Below are 26,985 nucleotides of genomic sequence, written 5' to 3' on the forward strand. Positions count from 1 at the left end.
TAGCCTCCAACTATATAGCTTTTTTGAATTAAAAAACTGTTTTAATTACGTTTATTGGGCAGGGGTTAGCATGTCTGTGTCAGGAGTACTTGTAGGAGTCCTTTCTCTCTTGTCATCATGTGGTTCTGGTAATCGTCTTCTAGACAGTACAGTGACAAGCTAAGAGCAGACTGTCTGAAAATGACCGAGTAGCAATGTCTGTCTCCCACGTCGTTCTTGATGCTACAGTGGGTACCATGGTTATGTGACAGATGACTAGTAACTATTATAGGGGTGATCTTTCCACAGTTGGTCAAAATGCCTTCTCAGTTGTATGAAATATTTTTCTGCACTCAAGACTCAGATCTGGGCCACGAGCAGTCCAATCAACTGCTCCTGCTGTCCAGTTCCCATAAGGCCTTCATGTACGTGATCCACTGACACAATGAAACTAAAGTTCTTTCATGAATGACTAGAAATTGCAAAGGTGTGTAACACAGGTGCCCTAGTGGACCCTTGGAGCAGAGCCAGTAGTCTGTATGCTTTGATGTCTTTTGCTGCTGTGAGCACTGGACAAGTAACCACTTCTGTGACTCTAATTTATATAGTCTGTCTCTTAAATTCATGGGTTCCACACCTGAAGGTTCAACCAACTTCAGGTTAAAAACAATTGAAAACTTCATTTGTACTGAACATGGAGACTTAAACAATGCAGCACTGGATGCTATAGACGACCTGGAGATAATTTTAAAGTGCATGCCAGGAGTTCAGATTGCATGCAAATACTTTGCCATCTATATGTGGGACCTGGGAACTGGTGCACTTTGGTAGTGGTGGCATTGCAGGACCAAGTCCTCCATAGCTTCCAAGGGATAACTATGTCTGGCTTTTGGGGTTCCTACACCCTCCTAAAAAGCACCAGCACTTTTCATTTTGGTAGTTTCACACTCACTACATAGCTCAAGCTGACCTCAAACTCATGACCTTCCTGCCTTAGTCTCTCAAGTGCTAGGATCGTGGAGGGTGTCAAGCCTGGAAGATCAGCATGGAGTTTAAAAGGTTTTGATATTTTAGCTGACCTCCAGCTAAACAGTTTTAGAAACAAGCCAATTTATCAGACATAATTTCAGTGAACAATTCCTACCTTAATGTAACTAGAGTTCCTTTAAATAATGACTTGGGGCAGGGGAATCCCAGGCTGTTCAGTGTTAGTTTTACACACCAGAAGCTTAAAAAAAAAAAGAAAGAAAAAAGAGCTCCAGAGATCTCTCCCCCGCCCAGATGACCTTGTGTCACAGTATACAATATAATGGGCGATCTACATTTTGTTTTTGTCATGAATCAGAAAAACAAACAAAAAACTTTACCCTTTTAGTTTCTACTAGTTTTTCTCCAAAGCAACATATACACTTTTTAGATGACAAACTTTATTATGACTAAAGCCACATATTAGCAACAACTTCCAGCTGAGGTATGAAATCTGTACCAAATGTAGATGATGTCCTAGGCGCTGTTCTAATGCCCTTCTTCTACAAGGTAGAGGAACCTGACTTCTCTCCATTTCCCCAGAAGCAGTTTACATTGGTCTGAGGATGGAAGAGCAGGACAAACACTCAGAACTGCCACAGCCAGCAAGTTGATTGAGAGCACAAGTATGTGACTCAGACAGGCATGCTCTGTTTACTTCAGTGTGTGGAGGTCAGAGTCCAGCATCAGGTGCTCACCGTTTTACTTTCTGAGACAGGGTCTTGTGGACACTAGAGCTCACTAACTGGCTAGACTGGTGAGCCAGTAAGTTCCAGGATCCTCTTGTCTCTGCCTTCCCAGCTGGGACTAGAACTCAGGTCTACAAGCTTGTCCTACAAGCACGTTACTCACGGAGCCTTCTCGGGCTGTGGGCTGTATTTAACCTGCAGCTTCCTGGGGCATTTCCTGTTGCTCACAGGTAGCACACCTGCCTTTGCATCTCATTCCCTTCCCTAGTCTATTAATACTGAAATCTTACTCACTCTTCAGAGCATGGCTCACAACTCTAACCTTCTAAAGGCTTTTCTTGGTTTTCACCCTGGGAAACCGACCTGGAAATGAAGTGCGGAAATAAGGTATTTACTCAGTTGTCAGAAGAGGATGGGACAGGAGGGTCACAACTTCAGGCTAGCCTGGGCTACCGGTGAGGTAGTCTCAGCAGAGGCACATGCCACAAAGCCTGGTGACCTGGGCTCAATCCACACTATCCACACGGCAGAGATAGCCGATTCCATCAAACTGTCCTCTGAGCTCCATACATGTGCCCTGGCAAGCACACACTCCCCCACCAAATAAATGCACGAATGTTTCTTTTTTGTAAAGAACGTACTAAGAAGGCTTCAAATGAGGTACAAAAGGCCAACAGGTAGATAGGAAACAGAGCCTGCATGAGACGTGTAGAGGGCTGTGCTGAACTGAAGGACACTGAACAGGTTAATGAACCATATTAGGCTAAAGTGTTCACACTTTGGGCTATAAATGATGAGAACTATAAAATGAATTCAGGGGGAAGAAAAACTATCTTAATAAACGACACTGGGAAAAACAAACACTCTTGAAACATGGAGACTGGCGTGGTGGTCTCACACGTACAAAGGTCGAAGCCCTAAAGACAAGGCAGCAACAGCCACCTTTGCCAGCCTAACAATACAACAGCAGGAGACCGCCTGGACGACTGGCTTCTGGCCTAGTGACAGAGTGAATTTTGTCAGGGTCACTCTTCCAAGCAGGAGGAAAGGGCCAGAGATGGAGGGTGAATGAGACTGGGGAACATGCTGACCTGAGATGTGGACGAAACACACATCCCAGGAGAGCTCAATGTGGGTTAGAGCTCCGAGCTGCTGGTAAAAATGAGTTATTAGTCCATTAATGCTGCCTGACTCTGTGAAAAGAGTGACGCTGCTCATCTGTAAGGAGGCCACGTATGGAAAGTTGGCACACAGATACCTAAGGGGGGGCCAGGAAGGAAGAAAAGCCAATAACTAAGAAGTTTGGTGGGGTGGGCACACAGCAGGCAACGGGAGTCAGGTAACACGGCCAGAAGCACCAGTGTGTGTGCTGAGACAAGAGTCAGACGTGCACACCAGGCCTGCAGGCCTGCCCTTCGTGAGCTCAGTGAGACCCACCGTGGTGGGGAAGACGGGAAACTGCCAAGATGCTGGCTTCTTAAGACAGTCGGGGAGAGTGTACCCCTGCCTACCTGGCTTTCAATGACCATCCTGTGTGTATGATTCTGCTGTTGCAGGATGAACTGAATACACAAAATATAATTAGTTCATGGTGTTTATTACCCAGGCTGTTTACAGAAAAGTATTTCCCACTGTTAATTTAGGCATAAGAATAGCTGTTTATCTCATGTGATTTCTTTTTAGAACTTTTAAAAAATGAAAAAGAAAAACTGCATCTGAGAAGATATTAGTATCACTGGTTTTAAAAAAATGAGGATGAGCAAGTGGCTGCTGTTTCGTCCATCAGTAACTCCGACCAAACAACGTGTAGAACTTGGCAGGGTTCTTGCCACAGACACACATGGCTCCTGGCTGCAGCTCACACAGAGGCTTGAAAGGAATACAGAGGCTTTTGGCTCCCATGGACGGAGCCCCAGGTTCCACATCCTGATCCCTGGAATTAAAGAGACAAGACGTCCGTTCACTGCTGCTGTGTACTGCGGCCTCCTCAGTGCAGGTCTAGAGGTGAGTCATATTTACCTGGCAGTTGTCTTTTTGATCCAATCCTCACAGTCAATTTCCCCACAGAATGGAATCTGTGCAATCTAATAAGAAGAGAAAAAGCATCTGTCATTAAAACTCCCCATAGGAGCACTTCAGGTCTCTTTTTACCTTTCAAGCCAAAGGAGTAGGTGTTCCGGTTCTTGTGGAGCCATGGTACCTTTGCAAACACTGGAACTTTGCTCAGAAGTAGACAAGAGAACAAAGAATGGTTTTTACACCACCCCAAACCCACACAGGTCATCTCGGCAGCACCCCGGGGTGCCTGTATGAACTCTGCTGTAGATCCTCTGCAGGTCCTGACTGCTGCCTGTTTTTCAGACCTGGCTGTCAGGAGGATGGGAGGGAGGTGATTAAGAGTAAAGTGATTTCGAGGTAACCCAACAGTAACAGCCGACAGGCAGGCAGGCCTCACTCAATCCCACATGTCTAACATGTGAGGGGTAAGTGAATAACTTTAAAGAACAAATGCTTGTAAAAGACAAAAATCACTTTTTACCAGGAAAGTCAACCTTTGCCAGGCGTGGTAGTGCACACCTTTAATCCCAGCACTCAGGGGGCAGAGGCAGATGGGTCTCTGAATTCGAGGCCAGCCTGTTTCAGGACAGTCAAGGCTACACAGAGAAACCCTGTCTAGAAAAACAAAAACAAAAAACAAAACAAACAAAAACAGATAATCAACTTTTCAATTTTTCTTTGAATAATGGGCCAAGTCAAGACTTGATATTTTGTTGGAAGTTTGAAATTCACCTCGTATTTGAAAATCTTGGGCTGGAACCAGTGATGCTGGCCTGTAATCCCAGCTACTTGGAAGGCTGAGGCAGAAGGATCACAGGTTCAAGGCCTGACAAGGTCTGCACAAAGCAAGTCCAAATGTGCCCATCTCCAAATAAAAGTTAGACACAATAGGGCAGGACATGAGTTCAGTGGTAGAATGCTTAACCAGTATGCACACAGACACTGCTCAGTCCACAGTGGGCCCCAAAAAGGGGGGTGAGAAGGAAAGGAGGGAAGGAGGGAGAAAACCTCTAGCCTGGCTTTTCTTTCAATAAAATGAAATGTCTGACAGGTCAGCATACCTAAATGGGAACTGTTTGCAATAGCAACTACATAATTCCTAGAGATCAGTGCTAATGCTAATGTTGGGAAGAGCAGCAGTACCATGTCAGAAATAGCAGCTGAAGGCTATCTAGAATCTAGGTAACAGAAACCCAAGAGCAACCAAGGGCTGGCGACCTGGCTGGCAGGTGAAGTCAGACAAGGCAACTCCAATCCCAGGGAACAACATGGTGGAAGGAGGGAAGCAAGCCCGCCGGGCTGCTCTCTGACCTCTGTGTGCTGCGGCATGCACTCACTCACACTGGAGATGTGGGAAAGATGAGGGGTGGCTGAGAGCAGAGGGGCGGCAATGCTGCTCGCCACCTTCTCATGAATTAGCAGTGTTCTACATTCTTAGAGTTCACCTGCAAGGATCATGAGTTCAACTCCTGATCTACATAGCAGTGTCTCAGAAACAAGCAAGAAAGCTCCTCTGCACAGCCTTCCTGTGCCCCTGGGATCTAGTGAACATGTTTCAGAAGGCTTCCCCTCTAAGAAGTAAAAGCAAATGGGGAGGAAGAAATTACAGAAACAGGAACTTCTTCAGATGGACCTTAACTCCAAGGAAGGGCAAACACTCTTATGCTCACTCGGTGAACGTGCCAGTCTGATTTCTGAAATTTACCGACTGCTATTCGGATAAACAGAAGTAATACATTTCTAGGTGTGTCCTGCAAGCCAGGGAGTGAATGGAGAGAAAGGGGGAAGAGACCAGTGACAGGACACATTCAGAGAAGTCTTAATACAGAAACTCTTTGTGCCAGAAAAATGGAGACAAAAGACCCAAGAATTAAGCCAAAGTAACAGTTACTTCCCTGTATGAGAGCTGCAAACCCTGAATATTTGCAAACAAAATGCATAAAAAAGAACATTTATAACATAGTGTGTAATATATAAAATAACAATGGCTGTAGCACATGAAGAAATTTGTATTTGGACTCATAAGTGATCCTGCCAAAGCCTGGTGGCACAGGGAGATAATTTTAGCTACTTAGGGGATGAGGCAAGAGGACCCAAAGTTCAAAGACTAGCTTAGCACTGAGTTCAAGCCTAGTCTGGGTGACTTAGTGAGAGTCTGTCTCTTTACTGCGAAATAACAAGTAGCTCCAGTGGTAGGACTCTTGCCTAGCATGCCTGAAGCCCGAGGGACTCAACACCGAGCACCATCAATAAATACAGCAAATAAACTAAAATGAAAAGGAGAAAGGGTGGACTTGAAAATCAGCCAACAAATTAGTCTCCTCACTCTTTAATAGATAAATAAAATAGATAAACCAATAAATAAAAGTGGAGAGGGAAAAAGTAACGATTTACCTAAATTTAAGTTCCAAAGATCCTTTTCTAGTAAATGCACTTTTACTTACAATAGCCTCAAAGGTCGTCTGATGGTCAGTCAGCACACTGAAGATAACCCACATGAAGCAAGAAGGGAGGGGCACTGACTGCTATATATAATAGACACAATCTACTATTTTCCTATGTGTTCTTTAGACATGAAACTAAAATACCCTTGATCCACTTTAAAATTTCACACCCTTAATTTATCTAATATTAGAATCATATATATGACCCACTAACACCTTGTAAATATTGTGGCACAAGCCTCTCATCCTAGCTCCTCAGAAGACTGGAGCAGGGAGATTATAAGTTGAAGGACTGTCTGGGCTATAGAGAGAGTTCAAGGGTCAACCTAGGCAATTTAAGGAGACCTTTACTCAAAATATAAAGAAGTGGGCTGGTGCTACAGCTCAGTGGTAAAGGGCTCGCCCAGCATCAGCATGCCAAAGCCTTGAATCCAATCCTCAATCCTCAGGAAAAAGCCAACTGAAGCAAAAAGAAAACAATGCATGCATAAATCACACAGGAAGGAAATCCCATGCTCGAAGATGGCCACATAACCTCTACTCTTCTACTAAAAGGAAACCCCATGCTCGAAGATGGCCACATAACCTCTACTCTTCTACTAAAAGGAAACCCCACGCTAGAAGATGGCCACATAACCTCTACTCTTCTACTAAAAGGAAATCCCATGCTCGAAGATGGCCACATAACCTCTACTCTTCTACTAAAAGGAAACCCCACGCTAGAAGATGGCCACATAACCTCTACTCTTCTACTAAAAGGAAACCCCACGCTACAAGATGGCCACATAACCTCTACTCTTCTACTAAAAGCATGCAACATGAGTCAAGGGAACACCACAGAACACAGAAAGGTAAAAGGCCAGAATAACAGTAAACCAAAGCCAAGTGCTGAAGAAGTAGGGATCCTCTAGGAATTCTGAGATCATCTATTTTACAGCTCAGTAAAAGAGTCAGAGAGATGTATTCCTCTGCACCAGTAACAAGACATGCATTATTAGGCTATCATTGCAAAAAAAAAAACCTTGGTCTTTTATTCTTAAGAAGGAGTTTTAAAAATCTGAGGAGGAAGAACATTAAACTGTGGTAGAGAGATCTAACTTCTGGCATCTGTCTAATCCTATGGGCTAATTTGTTTAGACTCTGGCCCATAGTTTTCTCATTTGTAATCTGGAGACACAGGACTGGTTGCGTATTTAACACGTATATCAGAATACTAAAGTCCATAAGTGATTCACTCCAATAATACTGAGCTGAATAATATACAATCCTTTCATTTGACTGGCTGAGAAAGAGACTAATACAGAGTATAAGTTGAGGGAGTTTTAAACTATGATTTACTGAACAGTAGTGGAGGTGCAGTTCAGGGGTAGAGCACAGTCAAAGCCCTGGGCCAATGCCTAGCCCACAGAAAACAAACAAAACCAAGACAATTTGTTTGAAAGTCTCTTACCTTTCCAGAATCTAGTACCTTCTGAAAGTCTTCCAATGTATTAGATACAACCATATGAGCTTTAAGGTCTTCAGAAGCCCTACCAAAATAAATCAGAAAATACATAATTTTCTTACAAATATGACAGGATTTTTTTAATCCCAAGACAAACAAGACTTAATGAACTAGTAAATGAAAGTCAGAAGAACTCAATGTGAGTATTAATCCCCTGACTAGCAGTGGCCATGAATAAGCCAGCCACCTTATTCCAGCATCGCCTCAAGCCTACATGTGAGAAACTTGCCATGCACACAAGAGGAAGCTGCTACTTCTGTTATTGCTGCTGATTGGTCCTGACTCCCACTTATACCACCTGTGGGAGTCTGTTATTTTTCTTTTTCTTTTTCTTTCTTTTTTTTTTTTTTTGGTTTTTCGAGACAGGGTTTCTCTGTGTAGCTTTGTGCCTTTTCTGGAACTCGCTTTGTAGAGCAGGCTGGCCTTGAACTCACAGAGATCCGCCTGCCTCTGCCTCCTGAGTGCTGGGATTAAAGGTGTGCACCACCACCGCCCTGCAAGTCTGTTATTTTTCAATTCCTTCTGGTCTACTTTCCCTTCTACAAAATTGGAATAATACTGCAGCAGGAAATATGTAGAACTTCCCAATAATAAAACATGAAGGTATGAATAGATCCCAACAAAGCGCGCGCACACACACACACACACACACACACACACACACACACACACACACTTAAAGATATTTTCACACCATCAAATCCTCCCACCCAACACTTCTGTCCCCGCGGGTCTCACTGCGTTGCCCAGGTTGGCCTGGATCATGATTCCCTAGCTTCAGCTACTATGACTAGGTGTGCACCACCATGCCTGGCCCCACCCAGTCTCCTCTGTCAGGGCCTCAGGCTCTAATAATGCTACAGTAATATTCTCATCAACATTCAAAATCACACACGTGGTGATGAAGGAAAAAAAGACAGTTGTTCTTCTCTGAATCTCCAGGCTAAGACTTTGTGAATTCTTAGCGATTGCTAGCTGTCAGTCAAATCCGTTCCCTCTTTTCTCCTCTGTCACACTTTTTGTAGTGAGATAGGATAGACTAACTAGGAAAAGTCAGGGGACATTTCCTACCCTGCATTTGAAGGCAGTAGGCATGGCTCTTGCACCCTCACCCATCAGCATTCCCTTGACATGACTGTGATCTAGTTTGTCCAGTCACTAAGTTCTGGGTGATGGCAGAACCAATAAAATGAGTGGATCCAGGTTCGAAAAAAGTACACCCACTGGACCTGCAGAGCAACTTCACACTGCTTCACATAAGAAAGGGAAGCTGTTCTATAGCTCTGTATAACTCTGGTCTTCTCTTGTTTATAACAGTTTAGTCTACTTCACACAGGACCTCTTTAACCTAAGCTGACATTAAGGAGGCTGGGATGTAGCTCAGTGCAAGGAAAAGAGCCTGCCTAGTATGAATGAGGACACAGACACCTCCCTCAGCACTGAAAGAAAAAGAAAAAAACAAAACAAACAAACAAAAAAAAACCAGCCACCCTAATATTAAATCCAGTAACCTGACCAGGAGGACTCACTCCCAGACAGTCTAGGCTCCACAGAAGGAGCCTGTCCTGTGGAAGGAGGGAAACTTCAGGAATTCACGTTTGTGATAGAGCTACACTGCTATGTCCTCAATTCAGGAAAATTAATCAATACATTACTTTCTTTGTACTTGGTACAAGTATGCACTGCTATCTTCTTTTTAAAATGAGTTGTTATCTTAATTCAGTTTTTCCTTAGTAATAATATTCTATATATTCAAAGGACCTATATTTATAAGCAAGATTGATATGCATATTGAAAATTGCAGAAGATTAAAAAAAGATGAAACCAAAACTTAGTGAAGTAAATGCATGCTGAGAAATTATAACCTGAATGCACACAGTCAGAATGACCCCTATTCCCATATCCATACAGAAAAATAAACACACAGAATACTCCAGTTAACTCTCCCTGAATGTAGCTTCCATGAGAAGTTTTGCTCTCGTATGTCACAACTTTTTTTATAATAAGCACGCACATCAGTGAGAAATTATAGAAACAAAACAAAAAAATATTGCAAAGAACGACCTACACATAAACTATTTTGATGGACCTTCTATGTGAAAAATCACAGAATGTGAGTCCAAGTGAAAGAAGAGCTGTTGACTCTCTGCTAAGCCAGGAGTGGTAGCATTAGGGAGGCTGAGGCAGGGGGAACGGAATCCAAGGCCAGCCTCCAGTCTGAAGCCAATCCAGGCTGCAGGAGACCCTATTTCCAAAAACAAACGACAACTTGCTGTATAAAAATGCCCATCTGGAGCCTGGGGCGATAGCTTGGCAGCACGGTAGCCCCTTTCTAAGTTCAAGGGCCTGGGTTTAGGCCCCAGAACCTACAACAAAATCAGCTGCATATGTGGTACATGCTATATCCCAGGATTCCTGGGACCTGATGGGCATCCAGTCTAGCCTATGTGGTAAGTTCCGATCCAGTGAACCTTGGCTCAAAAAAAAATACAAGGTGGATAGTACGTGAAGAAAGACCACCAGAGGTTGACTCTGACCTGATGTGAACACACACACCAGGTCAAAGTCACCTTTTACTAATAAAGTTTTCTATCAAGTATTTACTAAATACTTCCATGCCGATAACGGTCTAAGAGTCTATTACTACAGAAAATAAACAAGAAAACACTGTTCTCAACGAGCTTATTAGTTTAAGCAATCTTTGCAAGATAACTAGAGGAAAGGAAGGAAAAAAAAAAAAGAAAACTGCTTTCTGTCACTAATGATGCTGGTTTTCCAACCTTAGACATGTTAATGAATCACAGGAAAAAAACCTCAGTCAACCAGAAATCTAACAGTAAGCAGTCAGGATCTCTAGGTATGAGGTCCAGCAATCTCTGCTCCTCAAATTCCAGGAGACTGAGAACAGCAAGAACAGGACCTTGGTACCTGAGAGAACAATAAGGGTAAGGAGCTTTCCAATGCCTCACCTCAAAACATTCCCTGTTCCCAGTACAGACAGACTTCAAACACATCACATTATCTATACATCGAGCAAATCCTAAAATAACCCTTCATGACACTTTTATGAAACAAGTCCAGAGAGAGCTGCAAACTAGCTGCCTAGAAACACCCGATCGAGCAACAAAGGCGAGACCGAAATTAGTTTATTCTCGCCCAATCAGATTTACTGAGAACCAGTGTGGCCTGGCATGGTGTTGCACGCCTTTAATCCCAGCACTCAGGCGGCAGAGACAGGTGGATCTCTGTGAGTTTGAGGCTAGCCTGGTCGACATAACGAGACCCTGTCTCAAAAAATAATTAAATAAACCCAGTGTATATTAGGCATAGAGTATTGTAAGGCAAAAAATAAATATATCATGGGCCACCTTCCCTGACCCCAAGTTTCTATCCCTAGGGACAGTCGCCTTCCTCACTGCTTCAGAGAGGCAGAGGGGAAAAAATCCTCTTACAGGTTACGCCAGCCCCAACGCCTTGACTGTCTCATATTCCCAAAGCAATCGAGAGGCTCTCAGCCTTGGCTACCCATAATCTTCTGGGGAGCTTTTCATTTCTTAAGATTTATTTATTTTTACCTTATGTGCATTTGTGAATACCTGAATGTATGTGTGTGTACTCTCTCTGTGCCCAGTTCCTACAGAGGCTCTAAGGGGGAACCTGACTCCTTGGAACTAGAGTTACAGGCAGTTGTGAGGCTCTGAACCCAGTTGTGGAACTGAACCCAGGTCTGAAGTAAATGCTCTTAACGGCTGAGGCATCTCTCCAATCCCGTTTATTCTATCTTTTAACTTGTGTGTGTGTGTGTGTGTGTGTGTGTGTGTGTGTGTGTGTGTGTGTGAGAGAGAGAGAGAGAGAGAGAGAGAGACAGAGACAGAGACAGACAGAGACAGACAGACAGAGAAACAGAGAGAGCACGAATACTGGAAATTACAGCTAGTTGTGAGTTGCCTGTTGTGGCTGCTGGGAACCAAACTCAGGTCCTCTGTAGGAGCAGTACCCACTGAGTCGTCCTTCCTGCCATCACTGGGGAGCTTTTGACAGTATAGTTGCTGGCTGCTCTGTAGACCACTATAATTAGTCTCTCAGGGAAGGTGCTGATATTTATTAAAGCTTCCTGGATTCTACCAATCTGTGCCCAGCACTTAAGAACCAATGACTTAATACAAGAACCTGAATCTCAAGTTACCCCCAATGAGTTCAACAACAGACCACAGTTTCATAGGGAACACACACGTAGGAAAAGCCACAAGTCAAAACTACAAATGGAATAAGAAACTGAGGGGCCCTGGAGCTCAGGGAGAAAGGCTACTTCCAGCTGCAATAATCCCCAATCCATCCCTTGTCCTTATCTCAAAGGTCAGGTGAAAACTGAAGTGAGGAGACCCCGGTAAACCAGAGCTACCTAGTGAAAAGGTTAAGCTGGATGTCTTCCAAAATCTCCTGAAGCTTGGCCTCAGCTTCCTTTTCAGCGATTGTCAACTTCTCTCCAGTATCTCGTCTGACAGCTACAAACTGACAGTTCTTCATATCACGTGGCCCCACCTCAAGTCTGATTGGAACGCCCTATAAAACAGAACAGGCAGTTAAAATTGTGCGTGTGTCTCTCAAGTTGAATATAGACTATTTCATGGCTTTACCTACTGTAAATCATCTAACAGTCAAAAAGCAATCATAACCAAATAAGAAAAGGGCAGGCGACATTCCTGACACACTACAGAACTTATTTCAGTACAGAAGGAAAGTGTCTACTGCCTCTGTTGTCAGAACTAAGCAATCTCTTGATAGAGGACCATGTGAATACGGGCATTCCCATTTCCTCACAAACGGCACGTGGTACATGGAGGAACACAGAGGCAGCTTGAAACCAAAGATAACCCCTCAAGGCACTGAGGGGGTTAGCACACTGGTACACCCCAGACTCGTTCCTGGTAAACGTGTGCTATGGCTGGGTTGCCTCGGCTCTCAATGGAACTCCAGCATGCACGAGAATCACCTGCAGGGCTAGTTAAAGTACTCCTGCCAGGCTTCACCAGTTTCTTGTTACTGGAAGTTAGAGGATAGGCTGAAATCCATATTTGAAGGAGTTACTATATGCTGCACAGACTGTTGGCATTAGACAAAGTCTGAGAACCATCATGCTCTCAGATTTCCATGAGGGAACTTAAGAACTGGCTATATGCAAGTATAAGACTCCTGCATATTCAAGTCTTGTGTATTTCCATCTCTGAGGGGACCAAAGCCTTTAAGGTCCAGGGAGACCTTGCATTTGTAGGGTCTGGAACCCTATCTGAAAAATAGTAGGTCTTAAATTTTAGTGAAAGATCCTTTAAAACAGTGATTCTCAACCTTCCTAATGCTACGATCCTTTAATACAGTTCCTCACGTTGTGGTCACCTTCATCCACAAAACTATTTCATTGCCTCTTCATAACTGTATTTTTGCTACCAATATCTGATATGCAGGATAAATGATATGCAACCCCTGAGAGAGGAGGTTCGCTCTACCCCCAAAGTGGTCACCGCTCACAGGTTGAGAACCACTGCTTTAAAACCAATTTAGGGCTCTGACACTGTGAGCCAGGTGTTTCTAAATACAGCATGGCTGCTGCGTAGTACTCACGTCAAAGACAAAGGGAAACTTAAGTGAAGGCCAGCAGGCCCACTGGACCCTCATTGAACAGGTTCCTGGGGATAGAGTGAAAGACATAAAGCCCTATCTTTGGGGGAAGGAAGTAAAGAGGGGAGGGAAGTGGAGGATTCAGAAATAGATGGCATTTAAATCATTTTGGTTCAGCTAACAGCAACAGTTTCACACATGAACTGGCTTAGAGAAGCAGCTGCTGGTATCCCCAGCTATTCCTAGGTGAATGAAAGGCTGCAGCTAAAGACAAATCACAGAGGACAGGCTGACTGTCTTTAAGGTCGTCCCTGAAGGTAGGGAGCACAAAAAAAGCAGGGTCAGCAGCTGGGCACAGGCTTACCATAGGAGCCATTTTTAAAATGAGATGATAAATGTTAGTGGCTTTGTAATTCGAGATGGTTAATTCTGAACAACCCCAACACATCAAACATCCATTCTCAAGTTCTACTACTCCTCCTAATTCCTAGACTAAGTTAATATTCTCTATCATAGCTTAAAGCAAATGGTAAATGGTAAAAGTTTGAAAAGTAGAATAAAGGGCATACACTACCTAATAATGAAGCTGTGCAGGAAATGAAAATACACCAAAAATATTAAACCAGAGTTTATAGAGAGGCTTTGTATGCACAGAGTTAGAAACAACAGCAAAGGGATATGTAGCCATGTGGACCAGACTGCAGATGGAGGGAACCTGTGAAGAGTCCATCATCACCCAAACCTCCCTATGCCAGTGACTGAACTCCAGATACAAGCACGTAACATACCCACCAAATGAGGCTTATATGTTATATAAACAAACACTTCAAGATCATTTTTAGTCTAACATAATAAAAACTGGCTTCCATAAAACTTTTAGGGAGACAAGCCACAGTACCAGAAATCAAAGGCAGGACCAAGCACATGCCAAGTGTTCTCCCACCAAGCTGAACCTCCACAGAAATTAGTTTATCAAGCACACACTCTAGAAACCCCTTTTACACAGTATGACCTATACTGGTGTTCGGAACTCACAACTATAAATGTGGGGAGGTAATAAAAACCCTTAAGTTGCAGAAATCCAGATCTCCCCAGTACAGGACCCCAGCGTACCTTCAGCTCCCAGTGATTGAACTTCCAGCCTGGAGAGTAGTTGTCTCGTAGATCAACTCGGACTCGAATGTTAGCGCCATGTAGCCGCCTTCGATACCCATTGCACTTTGCCATCAGTGCCTCTCTGTCTTCTTCAGAGAGGGCGTTTGTGATTCCACACGGGATGACTACCACCTAGAGTCCAGCCAAAGACACACCACATACACATAATGACATCTACAATAATGAATCAGCTAGATCCTACAGAAACGAACCTCACGGAAGTTAAAACATGCCACTGACACAGTCTTAAATATACATAATATCACTACAATTAAAAACATGGTGCTGGAGAGATGGCTCAGTGGTTGAGAACACTTACTGCTCTTGCAGGACCCAGGTTCGGTTCCCAGGACCCACCTAGTGACCCACAATCATCTGTAAGGAACTCCAGGGAGTCCAACTCCTTTTCTAACCTTTGAGTGCTCCAACACACATGTGAAGCACAGACATACACTTAGAGACACAGACACACACAGACACACACACACACACACACACACACACACACACACACAGAATCTTTAAACAAAACAAAACAAAATAAAATAATCTACAATATGAAGCACCCTAAAATTTCAAATCTTACTACTGACAAAAATTCTTAAAATTTGCTGTTGGGCCACTATATTAAAAACAAAGTACTACTAACAAAAACAATTAAATATTTAGGATGATCCAACATCAAAGGGCCTTAAAAAATCCAACTGTACATAATAATGTCTTGAAATACTACATTTTGCATTGCTTTAAAAGCTCCTTTTCTACAAAGAATCTCAGGGGCAACACGAAAACCTGCACTGTTGTAGCGATGTGATCTTGAGCTGCATGTGAATTTCACATTTGCAACTCAACTGCAGGAGCGCACACAGTATAGGACAGCCATTTACCCCTCACTCCCATCCTCTTCCTTATCACCCTTATTCTGAGCCTGTGGCCTACCAGGCCCCCTCTTTGTTTCCCAATGTGTCTCTCCTTCAGGGTAGCCGCTTTCTGTTCTTTATGTCTGTCTGTGACTGACTGCTGAGGTCACATCACCTGGCTGTTTCTACATCTCTAGTGGCATCTGAGCACTGGAATCTCTTCCCTTTCCTTTTTATCACCTTTGGGAAGACCATAGTTCTTCATCTCTCTGTCACTGTCCATTACATCTCCAAACTTCCACTTTCCTCTGAAGACATGGTCTCCCATCTCTCCAAATATTTCTTGGGAAAAGTCAGCAAAACTGACCTAAGAGTTTTAGGAGCCAGGTGGTGGTGGTACATGCCTTTAACCTCAGCACTCGGGAAGCAGACGGAGGCACATCTCTGAGTTCGAGGCTAGCTAGATCTACAGAGCAAGTTCCAGGATAGCCAGGGCTACACAGAGAAACCCTGTCTCGAACCCCGCCCTCCCCCCAAAAAAGTTTAGGTGTTTAAGTCTGCATGAAGAGAACAAGCAAGGATGTGTTGTCCTGTAACTTGCTGGGGTCTCTCTGTCTGTCTCTGAGACAGAATCTCACTATGTAGCCCTGACAGGCCTATTCTTTCTCTAAACTCTGTATATAGACAATGTTGGCCTGGAACTCACAGAGATTGGTCTGCCCCTACCTCCAATGTACTAGAATTAAGGATATGTACCACGACATCCAGCATTTGGTTTAAGAGTGTGTGTGTGTGTGTGTGTGTGTGTGTGTGTGTGTGTGTGTGTGTATGTGTGTGTCTGTATACCCACTGTGGCTAAAGGCACTGGACTCTGTCTTACTCAGGGTTTTTATTGCTATCAGCAACTCTTATAAAGGAAAGCATTTAATTGGGGTGGCTCACTTACAGTTCAAAGGCTTAATACATTATCACCATGGTGGGAAGCAAGACAGCACTCAGGCTGACGTGGTGCTGGAGCTGAGAGGCCTTACATCTTGATTCAAAGGCAACAGGAAGTGAACTAAGACACTGGGTGTGGCTTGAACATATATGAGACCTCAAAGCCCACCTCCAAGGTGACACACTTCCTCCACTAAGGCCATACCTCTTAATAGTGCCACTCCCTTTATGAGCTATTTTCTTTCAGACCACCACAGACGCTCCCTGGAGCTGGCATTAGAGGAGGTTGTAAACTGCCACACATGGTCACTAAGAACTGCACCTCAGTCCTCTGTAAGAGCAGTGGTATGCTATTTTACCCGCCAAGCCATCTCTCCAGCCCCAGGTCTTTTAGCCATAACCACAGCTAGTGTAAGCTGCTTCCCTGTCTTGCTTGGAGGTTTGATTTAACCTTTTCAGGGCTACAGCATGAACTGGTTTATCACTAACACAATCCTCAGTCTGTTTTCCAGTAACTAAATCTTACCACAAATCAATCGGTGTAATTTCTAATTTGTCTCCAACATGTACTAATTAGTTAATTATCACTTACCAACACTAAATGCATTTCATTTAACCTACTATATTTTATTTAAACAATTCTAAATAACTTCAAAAACTTATTTCTAAAGAAATTTTAGGGCTAGAAAGATGGCTCCACAGTTAAGAGCATCCACGTGGTGGTTCACAACCATCTCTAATTCCAATTCCGTGGGATTCAATGCCCTCTTCTGACCTTGTTTGGAACCAAGCATGCACATGGTCCACAGACATACAGGCAGACAAAACATTCACTCAAAATAAAATTAGCAAACTCAAGAAAAAAATTAAAATAAGATTTCAACAAAGTAATTTTTAAAATTCTTGAGATAATAAATAATACAAACATACATATCTTTACACAATAGAATGGTCTAGGCTGTATTTTCTATTGTTTCTGTACCCTTTCAAAGGTCCTTTGTAAACATGGTCTACACTCTCACAAAAGAAATGATAAAGAGGAACATTTTCCTTACCTGAACAGAGGCTACACGAGGTGGTAACACTAAGCCCATATTGTCCCCATGAACCATGATCATCACACCAATAGTCCGAGTTGTCAGGCCCCAGGAGCACTGGAACGCAAACTGCTTCTCTCCTGGTGTCTTTGGATCCTCAAAAACTATTTCACACATTTTGGAAAAATTCTGGCCTAAATGGTGTGATGTTGCTCCCTAAAGTAAGGAGAGAAACACAAGCTTTAATTTTAAACTATTATTCCTTTGAAAATAATGACGACAAGATCACATACTTTAGAAAACCACCACATCTACTGTTTTATCTCCTTTTCTGGCATTAATGCTTAAGATACCAATATGATTGACATGACAAGAGAGAAGGACTGGTTAAAAAAAAGTACCAGTTTTGCTCTGGGCAGCCCCTTCCGACAGGAATAACTCTGTATGTAAGGCTTTACCTGAGCTCGTGCCTGGGGATTCAGGACGAAACCCTCCTTCACTGCTGTGGAGATGCAGACCAGGCCTAGAAAGTAGCACATGGTGCCCTCCACCACTGTTCTCATCCTCCCCCTCTCTTCCCCTTTCTTTTGGGAAGGGTCTCATACAGCCCACGTGGCCCTAGAACTCACTATGGAGTTGACAGTAGCCCGGAATACCTGATCCTCTTGCCTCTACTTCCAGGGAATTATAGGCGTGTACCATGATTCAACTCAGTTTAATGGAGTATTGATCATCAATATATCAATAAAAATTGGTGATCAATGGCTCTATGCATGCTAGACAAGCACTGTACTTCTTCCTCAGTAATTAAATCAACATAATGAGGCAACACACACACACATTTTGTAATGTTTAAATCATGTTAAACTTATCTCAAGAATCCATCATTTCTTTCTGATAAAAACTTTCAAAATCTTTTGAGTATTTTAAAAATGCACAGTGCATTACTACTGATACTTACCCCCTGCACAATAACAGGCCAGATTGTTCTTTCCCCTAAAGACAGTGTCTTATTCTGTAGCTCACACTAGCCACATACTCAAGATCCTTGGAGTGCTGTGATCATAGGTTTCTCCCACCATCGTTGGCCACAGTGTAACATTCTGCTCCTATAGAACTAAAATTTAGTGCCTACTGACCAACTCATTTCTCCCTAACTTCTAAGGGACCACCATTCTGTTCTCAAGTTATATACTATCACTTCCTTGGAGTTCACATACCACTAAGATCATGCAATGCCTTGTTTATTATTTCACTTAACACAAACATCTCCAATTTTATCTATGGTACTGCAAATGACAGACTTCACTCCTTCCATGGCTAATATTCCACTGTGGTATGTGCATTGTTTTTTACCAGGTGACATCGCCACCACTTGACTGTAATGCTGTAATGAACAGAGAGCAGATGTCCCTTCGGTCACTCACTGTCTCCATCTGGATCCACCTCGAGGAAAGGCATACTAGAGTGCACACTAGTGATTTTATTGTTCAGAACCTCACTACTGCTCTCTGTACTGGCAGGTACTAACAAAGCAGCACATACTGCAGCCACGCCGTGGGCAGTGCGTCCAGCTGCCACGTAGCACAGCACATCCATACCTGGATGGCCCGTCCGCTGGCAGATATGAAGGCTTCGATTGTGGTCGTATAGTCTCCTCCTGCAAACTTCTCCTTTTCAGTCTTTCTTCCTCTCACAACGGGGATTGCCAAGAGCTCTTCATACACTCGAGCATATAGCTCAAGGATCTGCAAGACCTGTAACAACATTTACGGCATGTTTACTCAGTATAGGCTTGTCAGTCTACACTATCTCAAACTGTTTGTGAAGAGGACTTCAAACAACAATAAAATTATGGAAAGGTTAAAGAAGTCAATGCGAGACTTAAGGAAGATGTTCAACAAAAAAGCAATGTGAGGCTGAGTAACATTTAAGTACAAATAAATTTAGAATGTCGGAGAAGAGTGCTTGAGAGATATACAGTAATCAGATTGATTAAAAAATGATTAATTTCAATCATATGACTAATTTTCTATAAATTAAAATCTAACTTTATCATACAAAAATTTTAAATAGTAAATTTACTAGTAAAATTTTAATAAGCAGTTTTTACACTCTGTTTACTCTTGGATTAACTTTCTATTTTCAAACAGGTATTACACAGCATAAGCCAAACAATAACAAACAGGCCTAGAGAGACACGGGCATAGTAGAGGACTGCTCCTACCTCCTCAGCTGCCTCCTCAAAGGTGGCAAAGGCGCTGTGCCCCTCCTGCCACAGGAACTCCCGAGTGCGGAGGAAAGGCTGTGGGTGCTTGAACTCCCAGCGCTGTAGGATGCAAGGACAAAGCCAGTCAGTAGAGGAAAATTGCCGTTTATATTATCACAAAAATAAATATTGTGATCCAAAACACTTTGAAAACTACTTTCACACTCAAAAACAGCAAGCATGCTCTAAAGAGCAATGGACACATACAATGGCGGCCGAGTAATAAACAGTGCGCGTGCACCTACCACCACATTGCACCACTGGTTGAGCCTGATGGGCAGGTCTCTGTGGGACTGCACCCATTTTGCATATGCAGGATACATTACTGAAAGTCAAGAAAATATAGACACTTAGGATTTGACTTCCTCCTTAAGGCCGACAAGAGTTAAATTTGCAATGTAATTAATATGAATTAAAGAATTAAAGTGTGTTTGCTCTAGTATCTGTGATGGCTCACTGAATGACATCATTACCTAGTCTATCAATCACAACCCTGAAGATAGACATACTCTGTGTTCTATGTAAAATCATTTTCATTCTTCATCTCAAACGTTTAATTCTCTCCTTTGGCTTACATATATCATTACCAAATTTAAAGATGTCAATGTTATTCCTGAATTCAGCTATGTATCAGAATTTGTTAGATTCACAGATTTCCCATCCAATGAAGAACACACTTGCCAGGAACTATGACTTGTCTACAATGTACAATCATTAAAACAAAACTAATTTGGTATGAGAAAAAAAACAACAAAACCAAAAAAACTAGAGTTCTAATTTCAAAAGTGCAAACACAAAAACACACTGGAAGTATTAGAGAATGAGCACGCTAACTGTGAAGACAGGTAATCACCGTAGGATGCCACCAAGCCCAAACTCTCAGACCCTGGTAGCACACCCAATCACCAAGTATAATTCCAGGAAAATTATTTCACTGATGGCTGTCTCTGCCTTCCCATGGCAGGAAAACTACACAACACAGCCACATGAAAGCACTCTAAAAACCCTAGGGAAGGTGAGCGTGGTGGTGCACACCTTTATCCCAGCACCTGGGAATCAGATCTCTGTGAGTTCAGGTTAGCCTGACCTAAATACCAGGTTCCAGGTCAGCTAGAATTGGATGTGAGTGAAACCCTGTCTCAAAAAACCAACAAAAAACTCTACAGGAATATGAATCTAAATGAATATCATTTGCAATTTTATAATCAATCCCAAGAACAATCCAATACAATTCCCTCTATAAAGTAGTAACTCTGAACAAAAATAGATGCTGTTTAAAAAAGAAAAACACCTTTCAGCCACAGCAGCTATCTTCCAGTAACTTGCCAAAATGATTCTCCAGGCTTTTTAGGAAACATGGCACTGTCCCTTTATCCACATACATGTGAAGCCAGAGACTATTCTCTATGAATTCATGGCTTAGTGTATAAAAAATAAATAAAGGACCTAAAACAAAGTGTTTTTCTTTAAAAAGAAGAAAGATGGACAGAGACTTCCATCCTACTGCTAAAGAACTCTGTAACTAAATGGCTTAACATGAAATCTACATAACTTAGACTTTCACTCTGCCTTCATCTTTCAGTAAATTCTGTTTTCAGGAAGGAGTGTAAGCATGAGAAACAGCGAGACGCAACCCCGCCCTAACAGCTCAGCAAGCTTCTCCAGTGCTCCAGGCCGCTCTCACCTGTCTCACTGGTGGGTCGAATGGCAATTGGCTCTGCCAACTCTGTCTTACCCGACCTTGTCACCCAAGCAACCTGGTAAGATAGAAAGGATGGTGGACACGGTGTTAGTGGCGTTTCTGAAGAGCATAAGTATATGTCAACTTTCAGGTGTTCTCAGTGTCAACTAGGGTCCAAACTCTCGCTCCTGTCATCAGGAGGGAATGTGACGAACAACTAACCTTCCATAGAGTAGAAGAAACAGGACATTATAAAGAGGAGGAATAGCCCCAAATGTCTCTTGTTGGTTGTTAACTCTACTGAAGATATAATTCCAGTTTATAAGAGAAACCACAAAAAGAAACCCCCGTCTTTTCCAGTGTACCTCAGGGGCAAAGTCATCGATGTGACTCTTCTCCTTCTCTAAGGCAGCCTGAGACACAAAGATGGGGAAGTAGCAGTTCTCAACTCCCAGTTTCTTGATCTCAGCATCAAAGAAGTCCTTAATGGATTCCCAAATGGAGTACGACCAGGGACGGAGAATATAGCAGCCACTCACATCGTAGTATTCAATCATCTCTGACTTTGTGATGACCTTTTAAAGAGAAAGACCTGTAAACTGAACCAGCATTCTAGTGCAAAGGCAAGAGCATGTGGAAATTAAAGTTCCTATCTGTAGAAACGGCAAACACTGTCATTTATTTATTTGTTTATCTTGGTTTTTCAAAATGGGGTGTCTGTGTAGCCCTGGCTGTCCTAGAACTCTGTAGACCAGGCTGACCTTGAACTCACGAGACCCGCCTGTCTCTGCCTCCCAAATGCTGGAATTACAGGCACATGTCATCTTGCCTAGCTAGGAAACACCCTCCTTAATGTGCAGGAAAAACATACTTTCCTACATGCAGCAGCAACAGCAGCAACACACAACAGGACTCTAAAGTCTGCAGACTTCCCACTGAGCTACACCCTTAGCCTTCTTTTCTTTTTAGTTTTTATTTTGAGACAGTTTCACTATGTAGGCCAGCTAGCCTGGAATTCAAGTTCTCTTGCTTTCCTCTTCCAAGTGTTGGGGTTACATGAATGTGCCACCACACCTGACATGATAGCTATTATAATGGGCATCATGGGAGATGGCACAGGCATAGGTACAATGTCTACCTTGCACTGATCCCCAGACCCCTAAGATGTCAAGTGTAATGGTGTGAGATGTGCACCTGTAATGTCAATGCTAGGGAAGGAGGGAGAGCGGAGACAGAGGGCTTTTAGGGTGCACTGGCCGGCCAGCCTAGTCTAATTGGTGAGGCCAGGTCAAAGAAAGATCTTGTCTCAAAGGAGGTGAATGACTTTTCTAAGGGTAACCCCCATATGCTTTTATGCACATGTGCACATACACATACAAATGCACATGCTTGAACGAACACACACACACACACACACACACACACACACACACACACGCGCGCGCGCGCGCGCGCGCGCATGAGAAAGGGGGAGAAATCACATTGTTAGGCCTACCTTTCTCCCTAGACTTTAGAATCAGAACATAAAGCCAACCTTGAGAATATTAACATAAAAGCCCACTGAAAGCATACTCACTTGCGAGTACCATTCGGCAAGATTTTCTTCTTTTTTTGCTTCAAGACCCAATCTGCAGACATGCAAAAGGAAAAATGAATCCTTCATTTGGCACCTGCATTAGTTTGTGTCTTAGTCTGCTTTCTATACTGGAGAACAAGCCATCTAGAGAACAGAGCTTACTTGGCTCCTGGTGCAGGCCTTGGTCTCGTGGGTGGAGAGGGCCCTCTAGGGGCATAACTTGTGCTGGGTGTGACACAGCAAAGTACTAGGAAGCTGCTAGCTTGGGGACTCTTCCTTTGTTTTAATTAACACCATCACTGGACCCCATTTCCTCGACCTTGGCTTATCTTAATTACTGCTGCAAAGGCTCCACCTTTACATCCTATTCTCTACCAACTGGGGCACTAAGTTCCCAGCATACACACTATGGAAAACATTCAAACCGCAGCAGGCTGAACTGAAAGTAAGAATCTAAGCTCAACAGGGGAGCTCTTCATTTTCAGTCATTTGTATATTTACTTCTTTTTCTATTCATTTCCACAATAATGCTTTTAATCTAGAAAGCAATTCAGTCTTTGTTTTTTAACACAGGGAGGTTTTCTCTATTTAGCCCCTGCTTAGCTATAACTTGATAGATAGATCAAACTGGCCCACGCTTGGACAGTTTTCTTGCCTCTGAAGTACTGAGATCATGGGCATCATCACACCTGCCCAGCATCAAAACAGCTTCGCAAAAGTTGGTCAGATGTTGTCCATGAAAACTGCCAAGGACAAATCTGTTTAGAACTATGATTTTTAAAGTAGACATTTATTTATTATAAAATTCTTTTTCAATTAAAATATATTTGGCAAAACCAAAGTCTATTCACATATATTCTCTACTAAAAAGCTTTTGTCAATCTCAACACAGGTGATATTAACAACTAAAAAAGATCAGTGTTGCCAAGCAGTGGTGGCACATGCCTTTAATCCCAGAACTTGGGAGGCAGAGGCAAGCAGATCTCTGTGAGTTCGAGGCTAGCCTGGTCTACACAGTGAGTTCCAGGACAGCCAGGACTGTTTCACAGAGAAACCATATCTCAAGAGAAAAAAAAGATCAGTGTCTCACCAAAGGTAAAATATAAAAAGTAATAAAAACAGCAGCTACGACCATACAGATAAATGAATATTCACGTAAGTGTATATACACTTACATTTCATACTAAATAGAAGATGTAGAGGTGGAAGTTATCTACTGACACCAGAGTATGAGCATTCTGCCTTGATGATAATAAACCAAGACCTGCTTATTTTAAAGACAGACTCTTGGGAACTGAATTCACGCAGAAACGGTTAGTACCTGGTCTGTTTCTTCGGCCCCTGCCCTTCTCCCGCTCCACTCGATGACAACCCACTGCCCTGGCCTTTGGAAGACTCTTTCCCTTGGCCGTCATTTTGTTTCTGAGGCTTATTCTGCTTTTCAGATTTATTTTCTTTTTCTTTCTTCTTCTTATCTTTGTCTTCAGACCCAGTAGCAGACACAGGCTTATACTCAATTCCTGTCAGTGACTTGTACTGTGCCTTCAGCTGAAGGAGTTCTTGTACAGCTGAATCTATTTGATCCTTCAGTGTAACAAAGGAGGACAGAGAAGACAACATGCAGTGAAAATTACTGTCCTGGCATACATTAACAAATACACACCCAGATTTACGAGGCTTACAACAATTAATTAAGGGCAATAGATATAGACACAAAATGCTAAAAAATACTAAGAATATAAAGAATATAAGAGGGACAAAACTAGCCTACAGTACTAGAAATAGGTGATCTACGCAGAGCACTGTCTTGTCCCTAGCTACACATGGCTATGTAAATTAATAGAAAGTAGGACCACACAAAGCAAACCCACACTGACCTTAGAGGCTTTTTCCGCTTTGAGTTTCCGGACTACATCTCCTTGACAAGCCACTCTGTCAAAGAGCACTTTAGCTTCCGGTGTCTCCAGACCAGCAGGCTCAGAACTGCTGACAGAACTTGAATGTGACTTCTGAGATGCTGGGGGCTGACCAGGGACATACTCCTTCCCAGTTTTTTCTTTATACTCAGCTTTTAGGGACAATAAGCATTCTACAGCTTCATTTACTTTAGCCTGAAAATAAAGAGGAAGAGAAGTATTTCACATCTACAAATATTTCAATGTCATTTTAAAGTCTTTAATGATTATCAAAGAATACTTAGCCATTTACATTCAGAGATCCAAGTATTCAAAGACCAAAAATATTTGAAAACAAAAAAAAAGTATCATAAAAAATTGGGCAAGGAAAGAAGAAACTGGACTAAAAATTTCTTTCTAAGACTCAGTTGAATAAAATATACTTTCTAAATTAAAAGATGCATGTGGCAAAACACTGCTCTATTCTGAAAATATACCAATGTTTCATTATTTCCTAAACAGGACAACTATTTACATCATATTAGGTACTGTAAGTAATCTCAAGAGGATTCTAAGCACACAAATACATAGAAGGAAATGAATTGACAATATGGAAATACCACACTACTTTATATAAGGGATTGTGCACCCTTTCATTTTGTTATCTGATCGAGTTCTGAAACCTGTCTCCACTGACCACTTCAAAGACTAAAAAGAAGTGACAAAGTATGTTGAAGTCTTAAGTTACATGAATACCTGCATATTTTAATATCTGATAATTCAACATAAACAGAAAGGATGACACCCTCAGCAAGGAGACACCTGATACTCTATCACAGAAGATAGCAGTACAGGGAAAGGACTCAAGCTGGATGCCTGACCTCAAAATGCACCACAAATCAACATCTGATTGAGAAACTTAGTGAAGAGAGAGTGCCTCATGGATACATCACATCACTGCATAGGGTAACAGAGTCAATGCAACAGGAGTGAGGGAGTACACCCAAGACAAGCTCACAGCCATGCAGGAGCAGCACTAGAGCAACCTCAAGGAACCTGCATCCAGGAGATAACAATTCACATCTTCTTGAGTTACTTTGTTTTTCTGCCTGTAGACTTTGCAGTCTATCATCCCAAGAACAACAAGGAGGGAGTAAATGCAAAAGGATAATCTAGGTGTGTTGGTAGATGTTCATAATTCCAGACTAGGGAAGCTGAGGCACAAGATCCTGAGTTCAAGGCCAGCCTGGGCTACACAGTGTAGCCTTGATTCAGGAAAAAGAGGGTTGGGGAGTGAACAAAGAAATTAGAGAAGGCTGTCTATATTCCCAACCTGACTCTTGTTGCTATTACTTTAGAATTAAGAGCTTTTTCCCAATAGACTTTCTTCTGAAGAAAAAGGTCACAGTTAAATGAAAAGTGAAAGAGAAAGGGAATGAGAATTCAGGGAGAGGGATAGAAGAAATCAGAGGGGAGGGCAGAATCAGCTAAAAGAACGAAAATGTGGAGAAAACAAGGGATACCCTTGGAAATATGTCTACAAAATACTTTTTGAAATAAGTTCCAATGACCTGACTTAGACCCAGGAGAGAACTGACTCCCACAGTTGTTTCTGATTTCCACATATGCCCTACATTCACACACACACACACACACACACACACACACACACACACACACACACAGACAGACACACGTTTCAACATTCACTTGAGTTTGAAGTCAAATGATAGTTACATTAGGAAAAATTCCTTGACAACATAAATTTGAAATATTATAGAAAATTAAGCTAAACAATCTATTACATTATTCAATACTCTATTCTACCAAGATTACATGTATAATACATACTTCCAAAATAAGAGCAAAACTCTACCAATCACTACACAAATTTCCCTGATGACTTAGAAAGTACCTAAGGTTCTTGAGGGAAATTAGAATTATTAACAAAGAAATGTATCATTTCAATGCATATTTACTCTATGCCAGATGCCATACTAAGTGTTTCATAAGGACTGTCTTGCAGCACATATCAGAAACTAAGTGCTTGACCCACAGTGACATGGGAAGAGGTAGACAGAAACCATATCCTGTGATCTTGACTACAGTCTCCACAGCATCACAAGTGCACGGAACAACGACCTGAGTGTGCGTGAGGGGCTTGCTAGCCAGACAGTCCAGCCAAAACAGTGAGCTCCAGCTTCAGTGGGACCCTGTCTCAAATAATGAGGTCGACACAGACAGAGGAGGCCTCAAG

At 42.5% G+C, this 26,985-nt stretch overlaps 1 protein-coding gene across 2 annotated transcripts in view; it reads right to left on the reverse strand.

Annotated features, from left to right (window-relative positions):
* Positions 1-3,270: 3,270 nt before the first annotated feature.
* The window catches only part of Eprs1 (glutamyl-prolyl-tRNA synthetase 1), a 71,437-nt gene continuing 47,722 nt past the window's right edge, over positions 3,271-26,985 (reverse strand). For both annotated transcript variants that reach the window (XM_059280160.1, XM_059280162.1), the window contains exons 19-32: positions 24,711-24,944; positions 24,155-24,417; positions 22,834-22,885; positions 21,623-21,832; positions 21,261-21,333; positions 19,822-19,901; positions 19,535-19,636; positions 18,909-19,064; positions 17,326-17,523; positions 14,430-14,603; positions 12,103-12,263; positions 7,647-7,725; positions 3,714-3,778; positions 3,271-3,627 (exon numbers count right to left, since the gene is read on the reverse strand). In XM_059280160.1, coding sequence (XP_059136143.1) covers positions 3,477-3,627; positions 3,714-3,778; positions 7,647-7,725; positions 12,103-12,263; positions 14,430-14,603; positions 17,326-17,523; positions 18,909-19,064; positions 19,535-19,636; positions 19,822-19,901; positions 21,261-21,333; positions 21,623-21,832; positions 22,834-22,885; positions 24,155-24,417; positions 24,711-24,944 — 1,998 coding nt within the window. In that variant the 3' untranslated portion in view covers positions 3,271-3,476. The remainder of the gene's footprint in view (positions 3,628-3,713; positions 3,779-7,646; positions 7,726-12,102; positions 12,264-14,429; positions 14,604-17,325; positions 17,524-18,908; positions 19,065-19,534; positions 19,637-19,821; positions 19,902-21,260; positions 21,334-21,622; positions 21,833-22,833; positions 22,886-24,154; positions 24,418-24,710; positions 24,945-26,985) is intronic.

Source organism: Peromyscus eremicus, chromosome 15, assembly GCF_949786415.1.
Source record: "Peromyscus eremicus chromosome 15, PerEre_H2_v1, whole genome shotgun sequence".
Classification (NCBI taxonomy): domain Eukaryota; kingdom Metazoa; phylum Chordata; class Mammalia; order Rodentia; family Cricetidae; genus Peromyscus; species Peromyscus eremicus.